At 41.5% G+C, this 17,599-nt stretch overlaps 1 protein-coding gene across 1 annotated transcript in view; it reads left to right on the plus strand.

Moving 5' to 3' along the window:
• Window positions 1–17,599, plus strand: part of LOC126326837 (ankyrin repeat domain-containing protein 6-like) — a 638,792-nt gene that overhangs the window by 554,584 nt on the left and 66,609 nt on the right. Inside the window, exon 4 of the mRNA XM_049995795.1 lies at window positions 17,034–17,132. Coding sequence (XP_049851752.1) covers window positions 17,034–17,132 — 99 coding nt within the window. The remainder of the gene's footprint in view (window positions 1–17,033; window positions 17,133–17,599) is intronic.

Genomic DNA, 17,599 nt, shown 5'->3' on the forward strand with positions numbered 1-17,599 from the left:
CTAAAAACTCTTCAATCCAGCCACACAGCTGGTCTGATAATCCGTAGGCTCTTACTTTGTTTATCAGGCGACAGTGTGAAAGTGTATCGAATGCCTTCCGGAAGTCAAGAAAAATAGCATCTACCTGGGAGCCAGTATCTAATATTTTCTGGGTCTCATGAACAAATATAGCGAGTTGAGTCTCACAAGATCGCTGTTTCCGGAATCCATGTTGATTCCTACAGAGTAGATTCTGGGTTTCCAAAAACGACATGATACTCGAGCAAAAAACATGTTCTAAAATTCTAGAACAGATCGACGTCAGAGATATAGGTCTATAGTTTTGCGCATCTGCTCGACGACCCTTCTTGAAGACTGGGACTACCTGTGTTCTTTTCCAATCATTTGGAACCTTCCGTTCCTCTAGAGACTTGCGGTACACGGCTGTTAGAAGGGGGGCAAGTTCTTTCGCTTACTCTGTGTAAAATCGAATTGGTATCCCGTCGGGTCCAGTGGACTTTCCTCTGTTGAGTGATTCCAGTTGCTTTTCTATTCCTTGGACACTTATTTCGATGTCAGCCATTTTTTCGTTTGTGCGAGGATTTAGAGAAGGAACTGCAGTGCGGTCTTCCTCTGTGAAACAGCTTTGGAAAAAGGTGTTTAGTATTTCAGCTTTACGCGTGTTATCCTCTGTTTCAATGCCATCATCATCCCGGAGTGTCTGGATATGCTGTTTAGAGCCACTTACTGATTTAACGTAAGACCAGAACTTCCTAGGATTTTCTGTCAAGTCGGTACATAAAATTTTACTTTCGAATTCACTGAACGCTTCACGCATACCCCTCCTTACGCTAACTTTGACACCGTTTAGCTTCTGTTTGTCTGAGAGGTTTCGGCTGCGTTTAAACTTGGAGTGAAGCTCTCTTTGCTTTCGCAGTAGTTTCCTAACTTTGTTGTTGTACCACGGTGGGTTTTTCCCGTCCCTCACAGTTTTACTCTGCACGTACCTGTCTAAAACGCATTTTACGATTGCCTTGAACTTTTTCTATAAACACTCAACATTATCAGTGTCGGAACAGAAATTTTCGTTTTGATCTGTTAGGTAGTCTGAAATCTTCCTTCTATTACTCTTGCTAAACAGATAAACCTTCCTCCCTTTTTTTTAATATTCCTATTAACTTCCGTATTCAGGGATGCTGCAACAGCCTTATGATCACTGATTCCCTGTTCTGCACATACAGAGTCGAAAAGTTCGGGTCTGTTTGTTATCAGTAGGTCCAAGATGTTATCTCCACGAGTCGGTTCTCTGTTTAATTGCTCGAGGTAATTTTCGGATAGTGCACTCAGTATAATGTCACTCGATGCTCTGTCCCTACCACCTGTCCTAAACATCTGAGTGTCCCAGTCTATATCTGGTAAATTGAAATTTCCACCTAAGACTATAACATGCTGAGAAAATTTATGTGAAATGTATTCCAAATTTTCTCTCAGTTGTTCTGCCACTAATGCTGCTGCGTCGGGAGGTCGGTAAAAGGAACCAATTATTAACCTTACGTTCTGTTGCTGTGTGTTCCCATTCCATGATTAATGTGATTTGAAGAGAAGTAATAAAATGAGCTCTAACATGGAAAGTAAGCGTTTTCGGACACATATCCATGTAACATATTTTCTTTCTTTTTGTGTGAGGAATGTTTCCTGAAAGTTTGGCCGTACCTTTTTGCAACACCCTGTAGATGTGGGGGAGGGGGTGGGAAGGGGGGTCTACAGTACGGGCCGTCGAAACGTTCTTCCCGAGAAACCATGACGTGATGCTGATGTGAAGTGACCTGTCCGCTGACGGCGAGTGTGAATACCACCATTTGAACCACAGAGAACAATCTTTTGACGTTACGTGCGCGACGGTGACGTTCCGACAAATGTCAAGTCTCCTCAAACGTGGCACCGGCTACGGTCGGGAGAAGCCGTCGCCAGAGGTCGCCCAATAACACCGGCCGGCAGTTTCGCTACAATGATCCGATCTCTTTCGTCAGTTTATGGCGGGGTAAAGGAGGTTAGGCTGGATTAGGTTAAAATCTAGGCTGTGTATGAACTTCCGACAGTGGGATGGATACCACAATGCCTCTGTGCTCGGACACGAGTGCTACAATGCGGCTTTTACAATTTAAAGAAAAAAAAGAAAGAAAGCCAACTTTCTTGTAAATGAGCTACATTTGTCTCGGAAGGAATATGGCGACTACGGTACGCTCTGCCTTGAGTTATTGGAATTACCAGGCAGATTTTACGAATATATTAGATGAAGGAAGAAACATCCGGTTACATACTTGAGATGAATCGTAGTGACCTTGAAAAGCAAGACTACACACACTCAGTTTTGCTGAATTTATTTGATGTTGTGCAGACAACGTCAGTTAACTTTCAATGACTGTCATTCAACATAAGTTGTGGAAGACTAAGTTTAGAACAGGATACGCTGACCACCTAGAGCACTGAAAGTATAATTATATAAACTACCACGAAAGGGGGCTATTTAAGCCACTTTTCAACTGTAAACATATGTCGTTCAAAAATTATTTACTTTAGAGAGCAACTGATTGAGTTAAAACATGGGTCTTTTACTCTATTTTGTATTTACATATGACAAAATGTTCTGAAACACGTCTATCTGAAGCTGTAAACTGAAAACAGCTGGTACGGTAGCTCAACGTGTTCGGTCACAGGGTAATTAAAAAACTGAGTTAATCGATCATCAACGATTAAAAAAAAAACCGTGGTAGCCGGCCGGTGTGGCCGTGCGGTTCTAGGCGCTACACCATGGAACCGAGCGATCGCTACGGTCGCAGGTTCGAATCCTGCCTCGGGCATGGATATGTGTAATGTCCTTAGGTTAGTTAGGTTTAATTAGTTCTAAGTTTTAGGCGACTAATGACGTCAGAAGTTAAGTCGCATAGTGCTCAGAGCCATTTGAACCATTTTTTTTTTTTTTGAAAACGTGGTAATTTTAGTTATCCCGTAAAATGGGGTAACAAAGGCCATATATATATATATAGAAAGAAAGCTCTACATTCTTATTACAATGTTGGCGTGAAGTTTGGACTGTTTTCTAGCCAGCTGTCATACAGATTTTCTAGCTTAAAGGTGGTGTAAGGGGGAAGTAGGCTTCCATGAGCACTTCCTAAAAACATAATAGATTTACTTGACTTCGAGAGATCAATAATGCGTTCAGTGTGGCGTGCCCCTCTTCTTACTGCAACTTTTTTTTTTTTTTTTTTTTTTTTTTTTTTTTTTTTTAAATACCTGGGTCATCCGTTACATTTGTTTCACCATAGTTCACTATCATACATGGGTCAACGTTCATAAGTGAGACTGTGAGTTCATGAAACAATTGTTTACGGTTTCCTTGTTCACAGCTACTCTACTTCTGTTAATATTTTGGCGCAACCGATGTTAGGGGCACTACTGTGTCTCTTTATGAATCATTCGACATAATCGATGCCTGCATGTTGTCCGTAAATCGTGGTTCATTTCTTCCACTTCGGCCATGATAGGTCTTGACAACCAACCTAATATCAAAGACATTAGTGGCAATTTCCAATCTCCAAGTCACCCACACACATTCTGCCAACTGCTGTTGTTCTTCACTGGAGAATTCAAACTTCGTTTGTTCCTCCTTTCACTAATGCAGTAAGAGCACACCTTGAAATGCCATACTTTTTACACGGCTGCCTTAATGAACGGCCATTCTTCACCGCATGTAAAGCTATTTCTAATCTCTCTTCTCTTTACACTTTATAGCTCCAAAAAGCCTTTGATTCTTTCAGACCATATTGTTCCTAAAAGAAATGAAAATATGCCTGTTATTTCTTTTAAACTTGATACTGTATGGTATGGTGTGACAAAAGCCACACTTTTCTAGGTGGCTTATATTACCCCATATTTGACACTCCTGTAAACTTTTCAGTAATTAAAAAAAAGTTTTGGACAAATATGTTGTGAACCAGCAAAGAAGTTCAAGTATATTTGAGTTTATGTTGGGAAATGGTGGTATTAAGCTTCGTTGGTAAACACCAGCAAACGAAGTTTTGAAGGGTACAAAATTGTGCTAAAATTGATCTGGAACAAAAATAATTATCTAAACTTACCTTCAAATAATGAACACTTTTCAAAGATACAGAGATAATCTGTGCATTATTACTTACACAATAGCACCAACAAAAGCTTACAAAATAAAAACAGTGATGACAATGTTAGGATTCAAAGTTTATCTTGAGAAACAGCTTTTGTTACCCCATTGGCTTAAGTAACCCCGTTTTACGGTACATGTGTAAACAGCTTTATGTAACAGTGTCACCAACCTAATGCCGTAAAAACGCCAATAAGCAGTAATAATAATTTGTAGACAGCTAATGTCAACCTAACAGATTCACCCAAATAGATTCACCACGGTATTGTAACTTTATAAGATACACCATTCTTCGCACTTGAACAAATTATTTTTTGAGGGTACAGATAATTCACATCTGAAATTTACGATGATTTTGCTTGCTTGTGGTTTCCAATAAACCTGCGATTTCAGTCCATAGATTCTGAAGAATATCCCGATTACGATATTTATCAGCCTCAGGATATCGCAAACTCCATCTTTGACTAAAATTATCAGTTTTCAGTCCATGTTTCGTGTAGTGTAGAACAATATGACTGAAGAAAACAAAGTGATTTGAATTTTACCAGTTGTCCGAAGTTTGTACGTTCGGGCGACGAGATCGGCTATATTGTGACCACAAACGAAGCACCATATTACAGCATAAAGAATCCTTGACGAACATCTTTGTCAAAGATTTCGCCTAACATCTTGAACAAATTACATGAATGAAGTTTACGTGGCTATACTATTAGTTTCAACGAGAAACGTTATGCGAGAGTTACTGACGAATTTCAAAGCGTACCTGTTTTTTAGCAATAGGATCAACATTCTGTCTTCTTTGAATTGTTGCTCTTCCGTTTTCAAATGTAACGTTGAAACTATTTGTCCCCAGTTCCTGCATTGACAGGAGGGTTGTGCCATTGTCCAGGAACAAATAAATTATTTTTAATCTAAATTGGCACTAGCTTTCCATTGTCACAGCTGAAAATATTCATTTCAAAGGATTGCATTGTCTCCAAAAAAGTTCCATTTTTTACAATGTTAATAATTATCTGTCGTTCAAGCATTTCAGGTACTGTTTCTGGCTGAGCCAGATGCAGCTGCCTGCCCTGTTTCAGAGGATGATTCTCACCTTCAATGTCCGGGCAATTGCAGAGGATGGGCTTATTGGTAACTGGGAGCTCCAATGTTGGGCGCGTAATGGGGCCCCTTAGGGATATGGCGGCTAAGAAGGGGAAGAAATCCAGTGTGCACTCCGTGTGCATTCCGGGTGGAGTCATTCCTGATGTGGATAGGGTCCTTCCGGATGCCATGAAGAGCACAGGGTGCAGCCAGCTGCAGGTGGTGGCACATGTCGGCACTAATGACGTGTGTCGCTTTGGATCTGAGGAAATTCTCTCTGGATTCCAGCGGCTATCTGCTTGGCGAAGGCTGCCGGTCTTGCTTACGAGATGAAGGCAGAGCTCACCATCTGCAGCATCGTTGACAGAACCGATTGCGGACCTTTGGTGCAGAGCCGGGTGGAGGGTCTGAATCAGAGGCTCAGACGGTTTTGCGACCGTGTTGGCTGCAGATTCCTTTACTTGCACCATAGGGTGGTGGGGTTTCGTGTTCCGCTGAATAGGTCAGGAGTTCACTACACTCAGCTGGCGGCTACACGGGTAGCAGAGGCTGTGTGGCGTGGACTGGGCAGTTTTTTAGTTTAGAAGGCCTCGGGAAAGTACGGGGTGGGCTACAATCTCAAAGGGTGCATGGCAAATACAGGACGTGCTTGGATCAAGGAACAGTCGGAATTGTAGTTGTAAATTGTTGTAGTTGTGCTGGGAAAGTCCCTGAGCTTCAAGCGCTAATAGAAAGCACAGAAGCTGAAATCGTTATAGGTACAGAAAGCTGGCTAAAGCCTGAAATAAGTTCTGCAGAAATTTTTACGAAGTCTCAGACGGTGTTCAAGAAAGCTAGATTAGGCAGAATTGGTGGTGGAGTGTTTGTGTCTGTCAGTAGTGGTTTATCTTGTAGTGAAGTAGAAGTAGATACTCCGTGCGAATTGGTATGGGTGGAGGTTATACTTAACAACCGAACGAAGTTAATAATTGGCTCCTTCTACCGACCCCCAGACTCCGATGATATAGTTACTGAACAATTCAGAGAAAATTTGAGTCTCGTAACAAATAAATACCCCACTCATACGGTTATAGTTGGTGGGGACTTCAACATTCCCTCGATATGTTGGCAAAAATACTTGTTCAAAACCGGTGTTAGGCAGAAAATATCTTCCGATATTGTCCTAAATGCTTTTTCCGATATTTATTTCGAGCAGTTAGTCCACGAACCCACGCGAATTGTAAATGGTTGCGAAAACACACTTGACCTCTTAGCCACAAACAATCCAGAGCTAATAGAGAGCATCATGACTGATACAGGGATTAGTGATCACAAGGTCGTTGTAGCTAGGCTCAATACCGTTTCTTCCAAATCTACCAGAGACAAACGCAAAATAATTTTATTTGAAAAAGCGGATAAAGTGCCACTAGAAGCCTTCCTAAGAGACAGTCTCCATTCCTTCCGAACAGACTATGCAAATGTAGACGAGATGTAGCTCAAATTAAAAGATATAGTAGCAACAGCAATTGAGAGATTCATACCTCATAAATTGGTAAGAGATGGAACTGATCCCCCGTGGTACACAAAACAGGTCCGAACGCTGTTGCAGAGGCAACGGAAAAAGCATGCGAAGTTCAGAAGAACGCGAAATCCCGAAGATTGGCTAAAATTTACAGACGCGCGAAATTTGGCACGGACTTCAATTCGAGATGCCTTTAATAGGTTCCACAACGAAACATTGTCTCGAAATTTGGTAGAAAATCCGAAGAAATTCTGGTCGTATGTAAAGTACACAAGCGGCAAGACGCAGTCAATACCTTCGCTGCGCGGTGCCGATGGTACTGTTACCGACGACTGTGCCGCTAAAGCGGAGTTATTGAACGCAGTTTTCCGAAATTCCTTCACCAGGGAAGACGAATGGAATATTCCAGAATTTGAAACACGAACAGCTGCTAACGTGAGTTTCATAGAAGTAGATACCTTAGGGGTTGCGAAGAAACTCAAATCGCTTGATACGGGCAAGTCTTCAGGTCCAGATTGTATACCGATTAGGTTCCTTTCAGATTACGCTGATACAATAGTTCCCTACTTAGCAATCATATACAACCGTTCGCTCATCGATAGATCTGTACCTACAGATTGGAAAATTGCTCTGGTCGCACCAGTGTTTAAGAAGGGTAGTAGGAATAATCCATCGAACTACAGACCTGTATCATTGACGTCGGTTTGCAGTAGGGTTTTGGAGCATATACTGTATTCAAACATTATGAATCACCTCGAATGGAACGATCTATTGATACGTAATCAGCATGGTTTCAGAAAACATCGTTCTTGTGCAACGCAGCTAGCTCTTTATTCGCACGAACTAATGGCCGCTATCGACAGGGGATCTCAATTTGATTCCGTATTTGTAGATTTCCGGAAAGCTTTTGACATCTTTCCTCACAAGCGACTTCTAATCAAGCTGCGGGCCTATGGGGTATCGTCTCAGTTGTGCGGCTGGATTCGTGATTTCCTGTCAGGAAGGTCGCAGTTCGTAGTAATAGACGGCAAATCATCGAGTAAAACTGAAGTGATATCAGGTGTTCCCCAGAGAAGCGTGCTGGGACCTCTGCTGTTCCTGATCTACACTCCTGGAAATTGAAATAAGAAGACCGTGAATTCATTGTCCCTGGAAGGGGAAACTTTATTGACACATTCCTGGGGTCAGATACATCACATGATCACACTGACAGAACCACAGGCACATAGACACAGGCAACAGAGCATGCACAATGTCGGCACTAGTACAGTGTATATCCACCTTTCGCAGCAATGCAGGCTGCTATTCTCCCATGGAGACGATCGTAGAGATGCTGGATGTAGTCCTGTGGAACGGCTTGCCATGCCATTTCCACCTGGCGCCTCAGTTGGACCAGCGTTCGTGCTGGACGTGCAGACCGCGTGAGACGACGCTTCATCCAGTCCCAAACATGCTCAATGGGGGACAGATCCGGAGATCTTGCTGGCCAGGGTAGTTGACTTACACCTTCTAGAGCACGTTGGGTGGCACGGCATACATGCGGACGTGCATTGCCCTGTTGGAACAGCAAGTTCCCTTGCCGGTCTAGGAATGGTAGAACGATGGGTTCGATGACGGTTTGGATGTACCGTGCACTATTCACTGTCCCCTCGACGATCACCAGAGTTGTACGGCCAGTGTAGGAGATCGCTCCCCACACCATGATGCCGGGTGTTGGCCCTGTGTGCCTCGGTCGTATGCAGTCCTGGTTGTGGCGCTCACCTGCACGGCGCCAAACACGCATACGACCATTATTGGCACCAAGGCAGAAGCGACTCTCATCGCTGAAGACGACACGTCTCCATTCGTCCCTCCATTCACGCCTCTCGCGACACCACTGGAGGCGGGCTGCACGATGTTGGGGCGTGAGCGGAAGACGGCCTAACGGTGTGGGGGACCGTAGCCCAGCTTCATGGAGACGGTTGCGAATGGTCCTCGCCGATACTCCAGGAGAAACAGTGACCCTAATTTGCTGGGAAGTGGCGGTGCGGTCCCCTACGGCACTGCGTAGGATCCTACGGTCTTGGCGTGCATCTGTGCGTCGCTGCGGTCCGGTCCCAGGTCGACGGGCACGTGCACCTTCCGCCGACCACTGGCGACAACATCGATGTACTGTGGAGACCTCACGCCCCACGTGTTGAGCAATTCGGTGGTACGTCCACCTGGCCTCCCGCATGCCCACTATACGCCCTCGCTCAAAGTCCGTCAGCTGCACATACGGTTCACGTCCACGCTGTCGCGGCATGCTACCAGTGTTAAAAGACTGCGATGGAGCTCCGTATGCCACAGCAAACTGGCTGACACTGACGGCGGCGGTGCACAAATGCTGCGCAGCTAGCGCAATTCGACGGCCAACACCGCGGTTCCTGGTGTGTCCGCTGTGCCGTGTGTGTGATCATTGCTTGTACAGCCCTCTCGCAGTGTCCGGAGCAAGTATGGTGGGTCTGACACACCGGTGTCAATGTGTTCTTTTTTCCATTTCCAGGAGTGTATATAAATGACCTGGGTGACAATCTGAGCAGTTCTCTTAGGTTGTTCGCAGATGATGCTGTAATTTACCGTCTAGTAAGGTCATCCGAAGACCAGTATCAGTTGCAAAGCGATTTAGAACAGATTGCTGCATGGTGTGGCAGGTGGCAGTTGACGCTGAATAACGAAAATTGTGAGGTGATCCACATGAGTTACAAAAGAAATCCGTTGGAATTCGATTACTCGATAAATAGTACAATTCTCAAGGCTGTCAATTCAACTAAGTACCTGGGTGTTAAAATTACGAACAACTTCAGTTGGAAAGACTACATAGATAATATTGTGGGGAAGGCGAGCCAAAGGTTGCGTTTCATTGGCAGGACACTTAGAAGATGCAACAAGTCCGCTAAAGAGACAGCTTATACTACACTCGTTAGTCCTCTGTTAGAATATTGCTGCGCGGCATGGGATAGTTACCAGGTGGGATTGACGGAGGACATCGAAAGGGTGCAAAAAAGGGCAGCTCGTTTTGTATTATCACGTAATAGGGGAGAGAGTGTGGCAGATATGATACGCGAATTTGGATGGAAGTCATTAAAGCAAAGACGTTTTTCGTCGCGGCGAGATCTATTTCCGAATGCGAAAATATTTTGTTGAGCCAAACCTACATAGGTAGGAATGATCAACAAAATAAAATAAGAGAAATCAGAGCTCTAACAGAAAGGTTTAGGTGTTCGTTTTTCCCGCTCGTTGTTCGGGAGTGGAATGGTAGAGAGATAGTATGATTGTGGTTCGATGAACTCTCTGCCAAGCACTTAAATGTGAATTGTAGAGTAGTCATGTAGATGTAGATGTAGATACAATGTTGGATTTTATGCTTCCAAACAGAAATCACAAATAAAGCTTTTATGATCAGTAGCTCCAGAACATTCTTCATGACACTTCAATGGACATTTAGTACAAGTTATCCATTTTTTCCCTGAGCCTGTCAGTCAACTAAGGACACTAGCAGTCAATTTCACTGTCTGCATCGTCTGTCATCATCATCAGTTATCTGCTATATTAGCAGTTCCTTTGCCTCTACATTTTCTGAGATCCATTGCTTCCTTCTTAAGGCTGCTGTATGTTATACCACCTATCATGTCATCCAGTATCTGGAATCTCTTCCTTCCTTGCTTCCTTTTCCCTTCTACATAACCTTCTAAAACTGTTTTTATCAGTCCGTCATGCTTTCTTAATATATGCCCAATTCAATTTTTTTTTCTTCTCCTTATTACATCTAGTAACTGTCTTTTCTCTCCCACTATTCTCAGTACCTCTTCATTTTTTACTCTGTCCATCCAACTTATTCTTTCCATCTTCCGCCATGTCCAGATTTCAAAAGCCTCCAGCCTTTCTCTGTCTTTTTTCCTCATAGTCCATGTTTCAACGCCATATAGAACAACACTCCATACAAGACATTTTCTGAGTTTTTTTCTGAGTTCTCTGTCCAGGACGCTGCAGAAGATTTTCCTTTTCTTATAAAACTCCTCTTTTACCATTGCTATCCTTGTTTTAATTTCTGTGGTGCACTTCCAGTCGGTGTCTATCCTGCTTCCAAGATCCTTAAAATTTTGCACCTGTTCTAGTGTTACTCCATTCAGCATAATTTTTATTTCCCCATTTCCTCCTAGTTCCAATACTTTTGTTTTATTTGTGTTAATTTTCATTCCATATTTTTTTCCATTAGTTGCAATCGTGTCCACCAAATCCTATAATTCTTTTTCCCCTGTGGCTAGTAGAACCATGTAATCAGCAAATCTCAAACATCCTACTCTTCTTCCTCCAATTTCTACTCCTTTGCCATCTAATGTGCATTGCTCAATCATATCTTCCAAGTAGAGGTTGAAAAGAGTAGGTGATAAACAGCATCCTCATCTTACTCCTTTTCGTAGTCTGATCCAGTTTATACTTTCTCCTCTCACTTTAACTGAAACTTTTTGATTAAGATATAATGAGTTTATAAGTCTTCTGGTTTTCCAGTCTACTCTCTTTTTCCCTCATTATAGTCGCCAGCTTGTCCCAAACCACATTGTCAAATGCCTTTTCTAAATCGATGAAGCACATATATAGGTCTCTTCCTTTTTCAATAAACCTTTCTCCCAAGATTCATAGGAGCCCTATTGCATCTCTGGTGCCCATATTCTGTCTAAAGCCAAACTGCTCCTCGCCGAGATTCTCCTCCATTAGTTTTTCAACTCTTTTATTAATTATTCTTAACTTCACTTTGGCTGCATGTGAAATGAGGCTGATTGTCCTGTGCTCGCTGCATTTCTTGGTTCCTTGCTTTTTTCGGTAATGGAATCATTACTGTTGTCAGAAAGTCCTCAGGCCATTCACCACTGTCATATATTTTATTACTGTCAATGGTTTATCAGGATTTTCATCTGATTCTGAGAATGTCTCTTATGTGGGACATTCCTTTTCTCAATTACAATAGTTTTCTTCTTATGCATGATTCTTCCTTTTTATGTTTTTCAGTGAGTTAATTATTTTTGTTTGATCTATCCACAAAAACAGTGTTTGCAACATTGTATTCACTGAGCTTCATTTTATATGGTGTACTTGTCAGAACAGTTGCTGGGCAGCTTGGTCATCCTCTTTTCTTCAAATGAACGGTTTGGTCTTTCAGTTATGGCAAAGGGCTTATACCTGTCGGAAAAATGTTGCAGTCATTTGCAGATGGTGAGGAAGTTTCACACCTGGCCTGTTCTCGAACAATGGGTGTACCACTCTTGTTTACAGGTGGTTGGGAGCCACTAGGTCCAGGCTGGGGCTCAAGTAGTTCCAGTCTGATGAGACTTGTTTCAGCTGGATATTTGTCAGTTTTCGGTGAACGATGGACAGAGTCTTGTGGGTCATCTTGTTGATGAGTGGACATGGTAGAGTCAGCCACTGAAAATTCATGGTCTTGGAAAATGTCTCTGTTCAATGGATACAGTCCAGTTATTCTAAAACCATATTCTGCTTTAGTTACTGTGACTGACTTTTCGTAAGCTTCAGCAAACAGCTTTGCAATCTGGAACCACTCTACCTATATGACTCACCACTCTACCTATATGATTTTTCAACCAGTTTTCTATTTCCTGTGCATAGTAAGTTTTCAGGGGAAACATAAATCTCTGTCAAGAGGTTGCATCTTATGAGAACAGTGAGGTGGTAAACTCACTATATGTACACAGTTTTCCCTAACTGACACAAGTAAGGGTAAGTTTCTTGTATGTGAATAGTGTCCATCTAAGACCAGGATCACAGGGTCTTCGTTGGTAGGTTTCACACTTTCTAAAACTGATCTCCAAACCATTTAAGGAAACTTTCAGATTCTATCCATCCTGATTTATGGTAGACAGCCATGTTTCCATTCAATGCCACATCTAATAGCTCTGGCTTTTGATTTTTTCGTGGAAATACAAATAAAGGAAGTATAAAGTGTCGCACTCATGCAAGTAACAAGGATTACTAACGATCCTCTCTCTGCTGAGGATACAGAGCCAACTTGGCATTTACCTTTCAATGCAATAACTTCCATTATCTTATGCTGTAGAACAGTCAGACCAGTCTCATTACAATTGTAAAGTCTCTTAGGGTCAAAATTTATCTTTTCTAGATGGGGTTCATAAATGTCAAAAAAACTGCTGAACATTTTCCCTGCTAAATCATCTAATATGTTTCATTGATGTTTGTTGTGGTTTTCTTAAACTAAGCTCTGGGTGTCTCCGCATAAAAGAGTGGAGCCATTTACAGCTAGCAATAGTTGTCTCTTTATTAAAAGGGGTTCGTAAAGAATATTTTTCTACCAAATCAAAAGCCATCTTCTTTATATCTTTTGCAGTTTAACCATAAAATCTGGCCTCCACATTGGGGCAATATTTGACAAGGGATTGCTCCAGCTCATTGTTTTTAGCACACATTTTCTTCAAAGTTTTACTGACATTAACTTATTTAAATCTGTATCTTTGTCTTTCAAAGTTGATTTTGGAACATCAAATTGCTTCGATGCACATCCCAGGCTTATCTCTCGATTCCTAACAGCAATGATAGCTCTTCTCATATTTTCCTAAGTCCACTACTTTCTCTTTTTAGGTGACATCTGTAACAATACGTTATAGCTTGTTGCAAGTACAGACAGAGCGATGAAATATTAGAAATGGTAACATAAAAAAGTGAGCATATTATCACACAGTGTGACATTAGAACGACAGTAGAACTGCGATATTAGGAGAAAAACCAACATTCGACTCTACTGCCAAAATAAACTATGCAAACGATGATATGCTGATGTCTTGTTAAGCTACATTATTCTGTGGTTTCAGTTTTATGCCGCACTGTTTAAAAATAGCTTGCCTCTTAAAATATTGATTGCTGAGCTTTTGAAACGTCAAAAACTTTTCCTGTGCACAAAACTTTAGAAAAATTTCACAGACTGAATGCTGCTGCACAACCAACCAAAGATGACACAGTACTAAAGGGTTGCTGTTATACACCTGACGAACGTAATCCCGCCAGGTAGCTGCACCTACTTTGTATTATTTAGAAGGGTGCGACATTAGGCTGAGGTGCAATAATAGGCACAGTTCCATACCATAGGCCATAGGCTCTATTGTGTCCAAATTCACCACAGTTATGACATTTAAAACTAAACTGACACTTTCGAAGACATTCACAAATTTGTTTTTTCTTTGAGTTTTCTGATGCGTGAAACTGTTTCTGTAGGTGTTGAACACTGTTCTGTCCCAAGTTTACTACAGGCGTCTTCTTAGAGAGTTCAGATGTTAATTACGTGATCAATCAGCCTATTTTTCATAAACTGTAACTTTCGATTTTCTGTAGACGATGTCTCAATTGCTGTTACAAATTTATCAGTTATCATATTTATGCAACATAGTTTAAAAAAATGGCACACGGCGTATTTCGTAAACTGTCGCACATGTCTACAGAAGATCATATACTGTAATAACTTGCCAATTCTAAGAAAAGCCTACTCATTGTACTTTTGCTGGATGGAACTTCAGCTGCAATAAATGTTTATGTAGAAGTACTTAACTAGCAATGCTTTTTCTTTCACATGTGTCACACAAGTTGTACAACATTTGAAATATACTGCTGCAGCCAGTCACGTGTTCAAGGTGGTTGCCCAAATTCTGTCTGTTAGGTATTTTTAATGACTTTTTCTGTGATGGCTCATGATTTTTTTTAATTATTTGCCTTTCTCATTTCGTTTCTGTTCTGTGTCACTAGACATTTCATTTGTTCTGTCTGTGCTTCTACAGTGACGTCGAACAAACCTAATTCACTCAGCATACCTTGTATTTGAAATTTCCAATTTCTTAAGTAGTTCCCATTAAAAAGTGGAACCTGATATTTGCTATCATATTCTTACAAAACCATGGCATTTCAAGCTGATGAACTAGAAATACAAAACTCATGTATTTACACAATAGTTAAGTTGAACTTCCAACTATGTACTTTCTCTCTCTAAGTCCCTAACCTGATGATGGAAAAACTGGTACCAGACACAAAACTTCATGGCGGATTAAAACCACGTACTGGATGGGGATGTGAACCCGGGACTTTGCCTTTCGCACGCAGCTACCCAAGCATGACTCATGACCCATCTTCAATAGCTCTACTTCCATCAGTACCTCATCACATACCTTTCAAACATCATAGAATTTCTCCTGCTTAACGTGTGGGGCTAGCACTCCTTGAAGAGGTGGCTTACAAAACACTCGTTGACCTATACTTGAGTATTGCTCATCACTGTGGGATCCATACTAGGTCTGGTTGACAGAGGAGATAGAGAAGATCCAAAGAAGATCAGCGTGTTTCATCACAGGATTATTTGGTAAGTGTATTAGTGTTACAGAGATGTTTAGCAAACTCAAGTGGCAGACTGTGCAAGAGAGGCACTCTGCATCGCGGTGTAGCTTGCTGTCCAGGTTTCGAGAGGGTGCGTTTCTGGATGAAGTATCGAATATATTGCTTCCCCCTACTTATACCTCCTGAGGAGATCACGAATATAAAATTAGAGAGATTCGAGCACGCACAGAGGCTTTCCGGCAGTCGTTCTTCCCGCGAACCATACGCGACTGGAACAAGAAAGGGAGGTAATGACAGTGGCACGTGAAGTGCCCTCTGCCACACACCATTGGGTGGCTTGTGGAGTATAAATGTAGATAAAGAAAGGTTATTGCAGAGACATATCTTAGCAACAGCCTGGCAGATTGTTTAGAGAATAAGTGGAGTATGCACTGATATGACACTTCCTAGAAGGTTAAAGTCGCGTCCCATTCTGGGGCACAGCTGTAATGTGTCAGGAAGTTTCATATCAACACATAAATTGCTGCAGAGTGAAAAAGTCATTCTGGCTAGTTGCAAGCAAGAAACTTTAGTTTTAAGTAATTTATTCAATGAAGAAGAAACTGTATGTTTGACACTCTTTACAACCTTGGTGTCAAAGTCTCTCCATTATCATAAATGAGTGCACAGCAAACAAATTGTAGTGTGTGTAATAAATTATAATAATTTTGTTACATGGATATGCAAATGATTTATTCAGAAATGAGATTTCAGAAGCCACTGAGGAAATAAAATTGTAGTTAGGACACTTAATTCACACAATTGCCCATAATGACTGTACCACACCGATATGATCTGTGACCATGTCATGTGACAAGGGCCTCCTGTCGGGTAGACTGTTTGCTGGGTACAAGTCTTTTGATTTGACACCACTTCAGTGACTTGCACGTTGACGGGGATGAAAATGATGATGATTAGGACAACACAACACCCAGTCAATGGACACAGAAAATCTCTGATCCAGCCAGTTATCGAAGCCGGGCCCTTAGGATTGACATTCTGTCGCACTGGCCACTCAGCTATCTGCGACTATGATCTTGTGTAAACAAAGAAATACATTCTGCAAACATATTTTTCTCAAAAACATGTACATAGTATGGAAACATCAAAGTTTTAGGTTCCAGAGGTACAGGATGTAGATTCCACAGTACTCATAGGCCACACTTAAATGTGCTAGAGAAGTAGCTTAAAGTGGAAAAAAATACACAATTAAAGTAGCAAGAAATGTAATGCATGGCATAAAGCAATAAGGAGAATAAGTCCATCTCTACATATCCTCTGTTCGCCAATACTGCCATGGACAGATTTATGTCCAGAAGGAATTAAGAGTCCAACAAGAGGTTGCAAATCTTTTTCCTATTAGTCCATTGTTTCAAACCCTTCCTTTGGGCAACATCAGTGAATGCTGTATGTAAGCAATGTTTCAACTGATATCAATAATTACTTGCAAATTTATTTTCCTGACCAACATTCTTGAGCTGAACAGGACCATTCAAGCAGGGAAAGGAAAACCTGCACTATGTGCGGAGGGAAACTTTTCAGAAATGTTCCGTTGGATGAACTTTGTCCAAAGCTTTTTCCCATGTAAGCTCTATCATGTGTATTTATATACTTCATAATGTTTACAGCCTTTTACTCTTAATTAAAATACAGAAAATGATTGCTTTGTAAATGGAGCATGAAGTTTGCTTTGAGTGTAAAGAACCCTGACTGTAAAAGATTTATATATGGAAAGGCTTCAGAGAGAGGGTGAGAAGGTGGATGACTGTGATTGTTGGTTGAATTGGGTTGCAGTGATTTTTTTATTACAAATGTCTGGATGAACGCATGTTCCCTTAGCATAACAAACCAGATGACTGACTGACTAGCTAAGTTTTGTTTCAGAATGGGTGCAATGCCCTGCACTTGGCTGCGTCAGCAGGCCATGCAGACACTGTGGCTGCTCTCCTGCTTGCTGGCTGCGATGTTAACATCCCAGATTCGGTATGTGCAGTGCAAGTCTTGCTTTAGTGTTGTTTTATACACCTTCATCAATTAGTTAAAAGCAATTTATGGCTATTAATCAAAAAAAGGATAGCATCATTCACACATTTATGTCATTATTCCCTTCTATTTATGTGTCACAAAAAACAATTCTTCTTCTTCTTTTTATTTGTATTTTTATCATTAATAATATTACAGTTGCTGCCTTTATTCATTTTTATTATGTCTGTTCAATCTGGTGGAGACTAAAAAATGAAGTTTTAGCTGTACAATCACATCTACGTGTCAGAAGCATTAAGAGAACTGTTAGAAAATTATAATTGCTGATATCTTCTGGGCAGCACCAATTACCTTCATTTACTTCTTATTGACATGCTACCATTTTGCTCAGAATGTCTGCATTATCACGTGTCATAAGTTTCCAGGTTGTATCCACTTTTGATCAAAGTGGGAGACATTGCTCTCAG

This window comes from Schistocerca gregaria, chromosome 2 (genome assembly GCF_023897955.1).
Source record: "Schistocerca gregaria isolate iqSchGreg1 chromosome 2, iqSchGreg1.2, whole genome shotgun sequence".
Taxonomy (NCBI): Eukaryota; Metazoa; Arthropoda; class Insecta; order Orthoptera; family Acrididae; genus Schistocerca; species Schistocerca gregaria.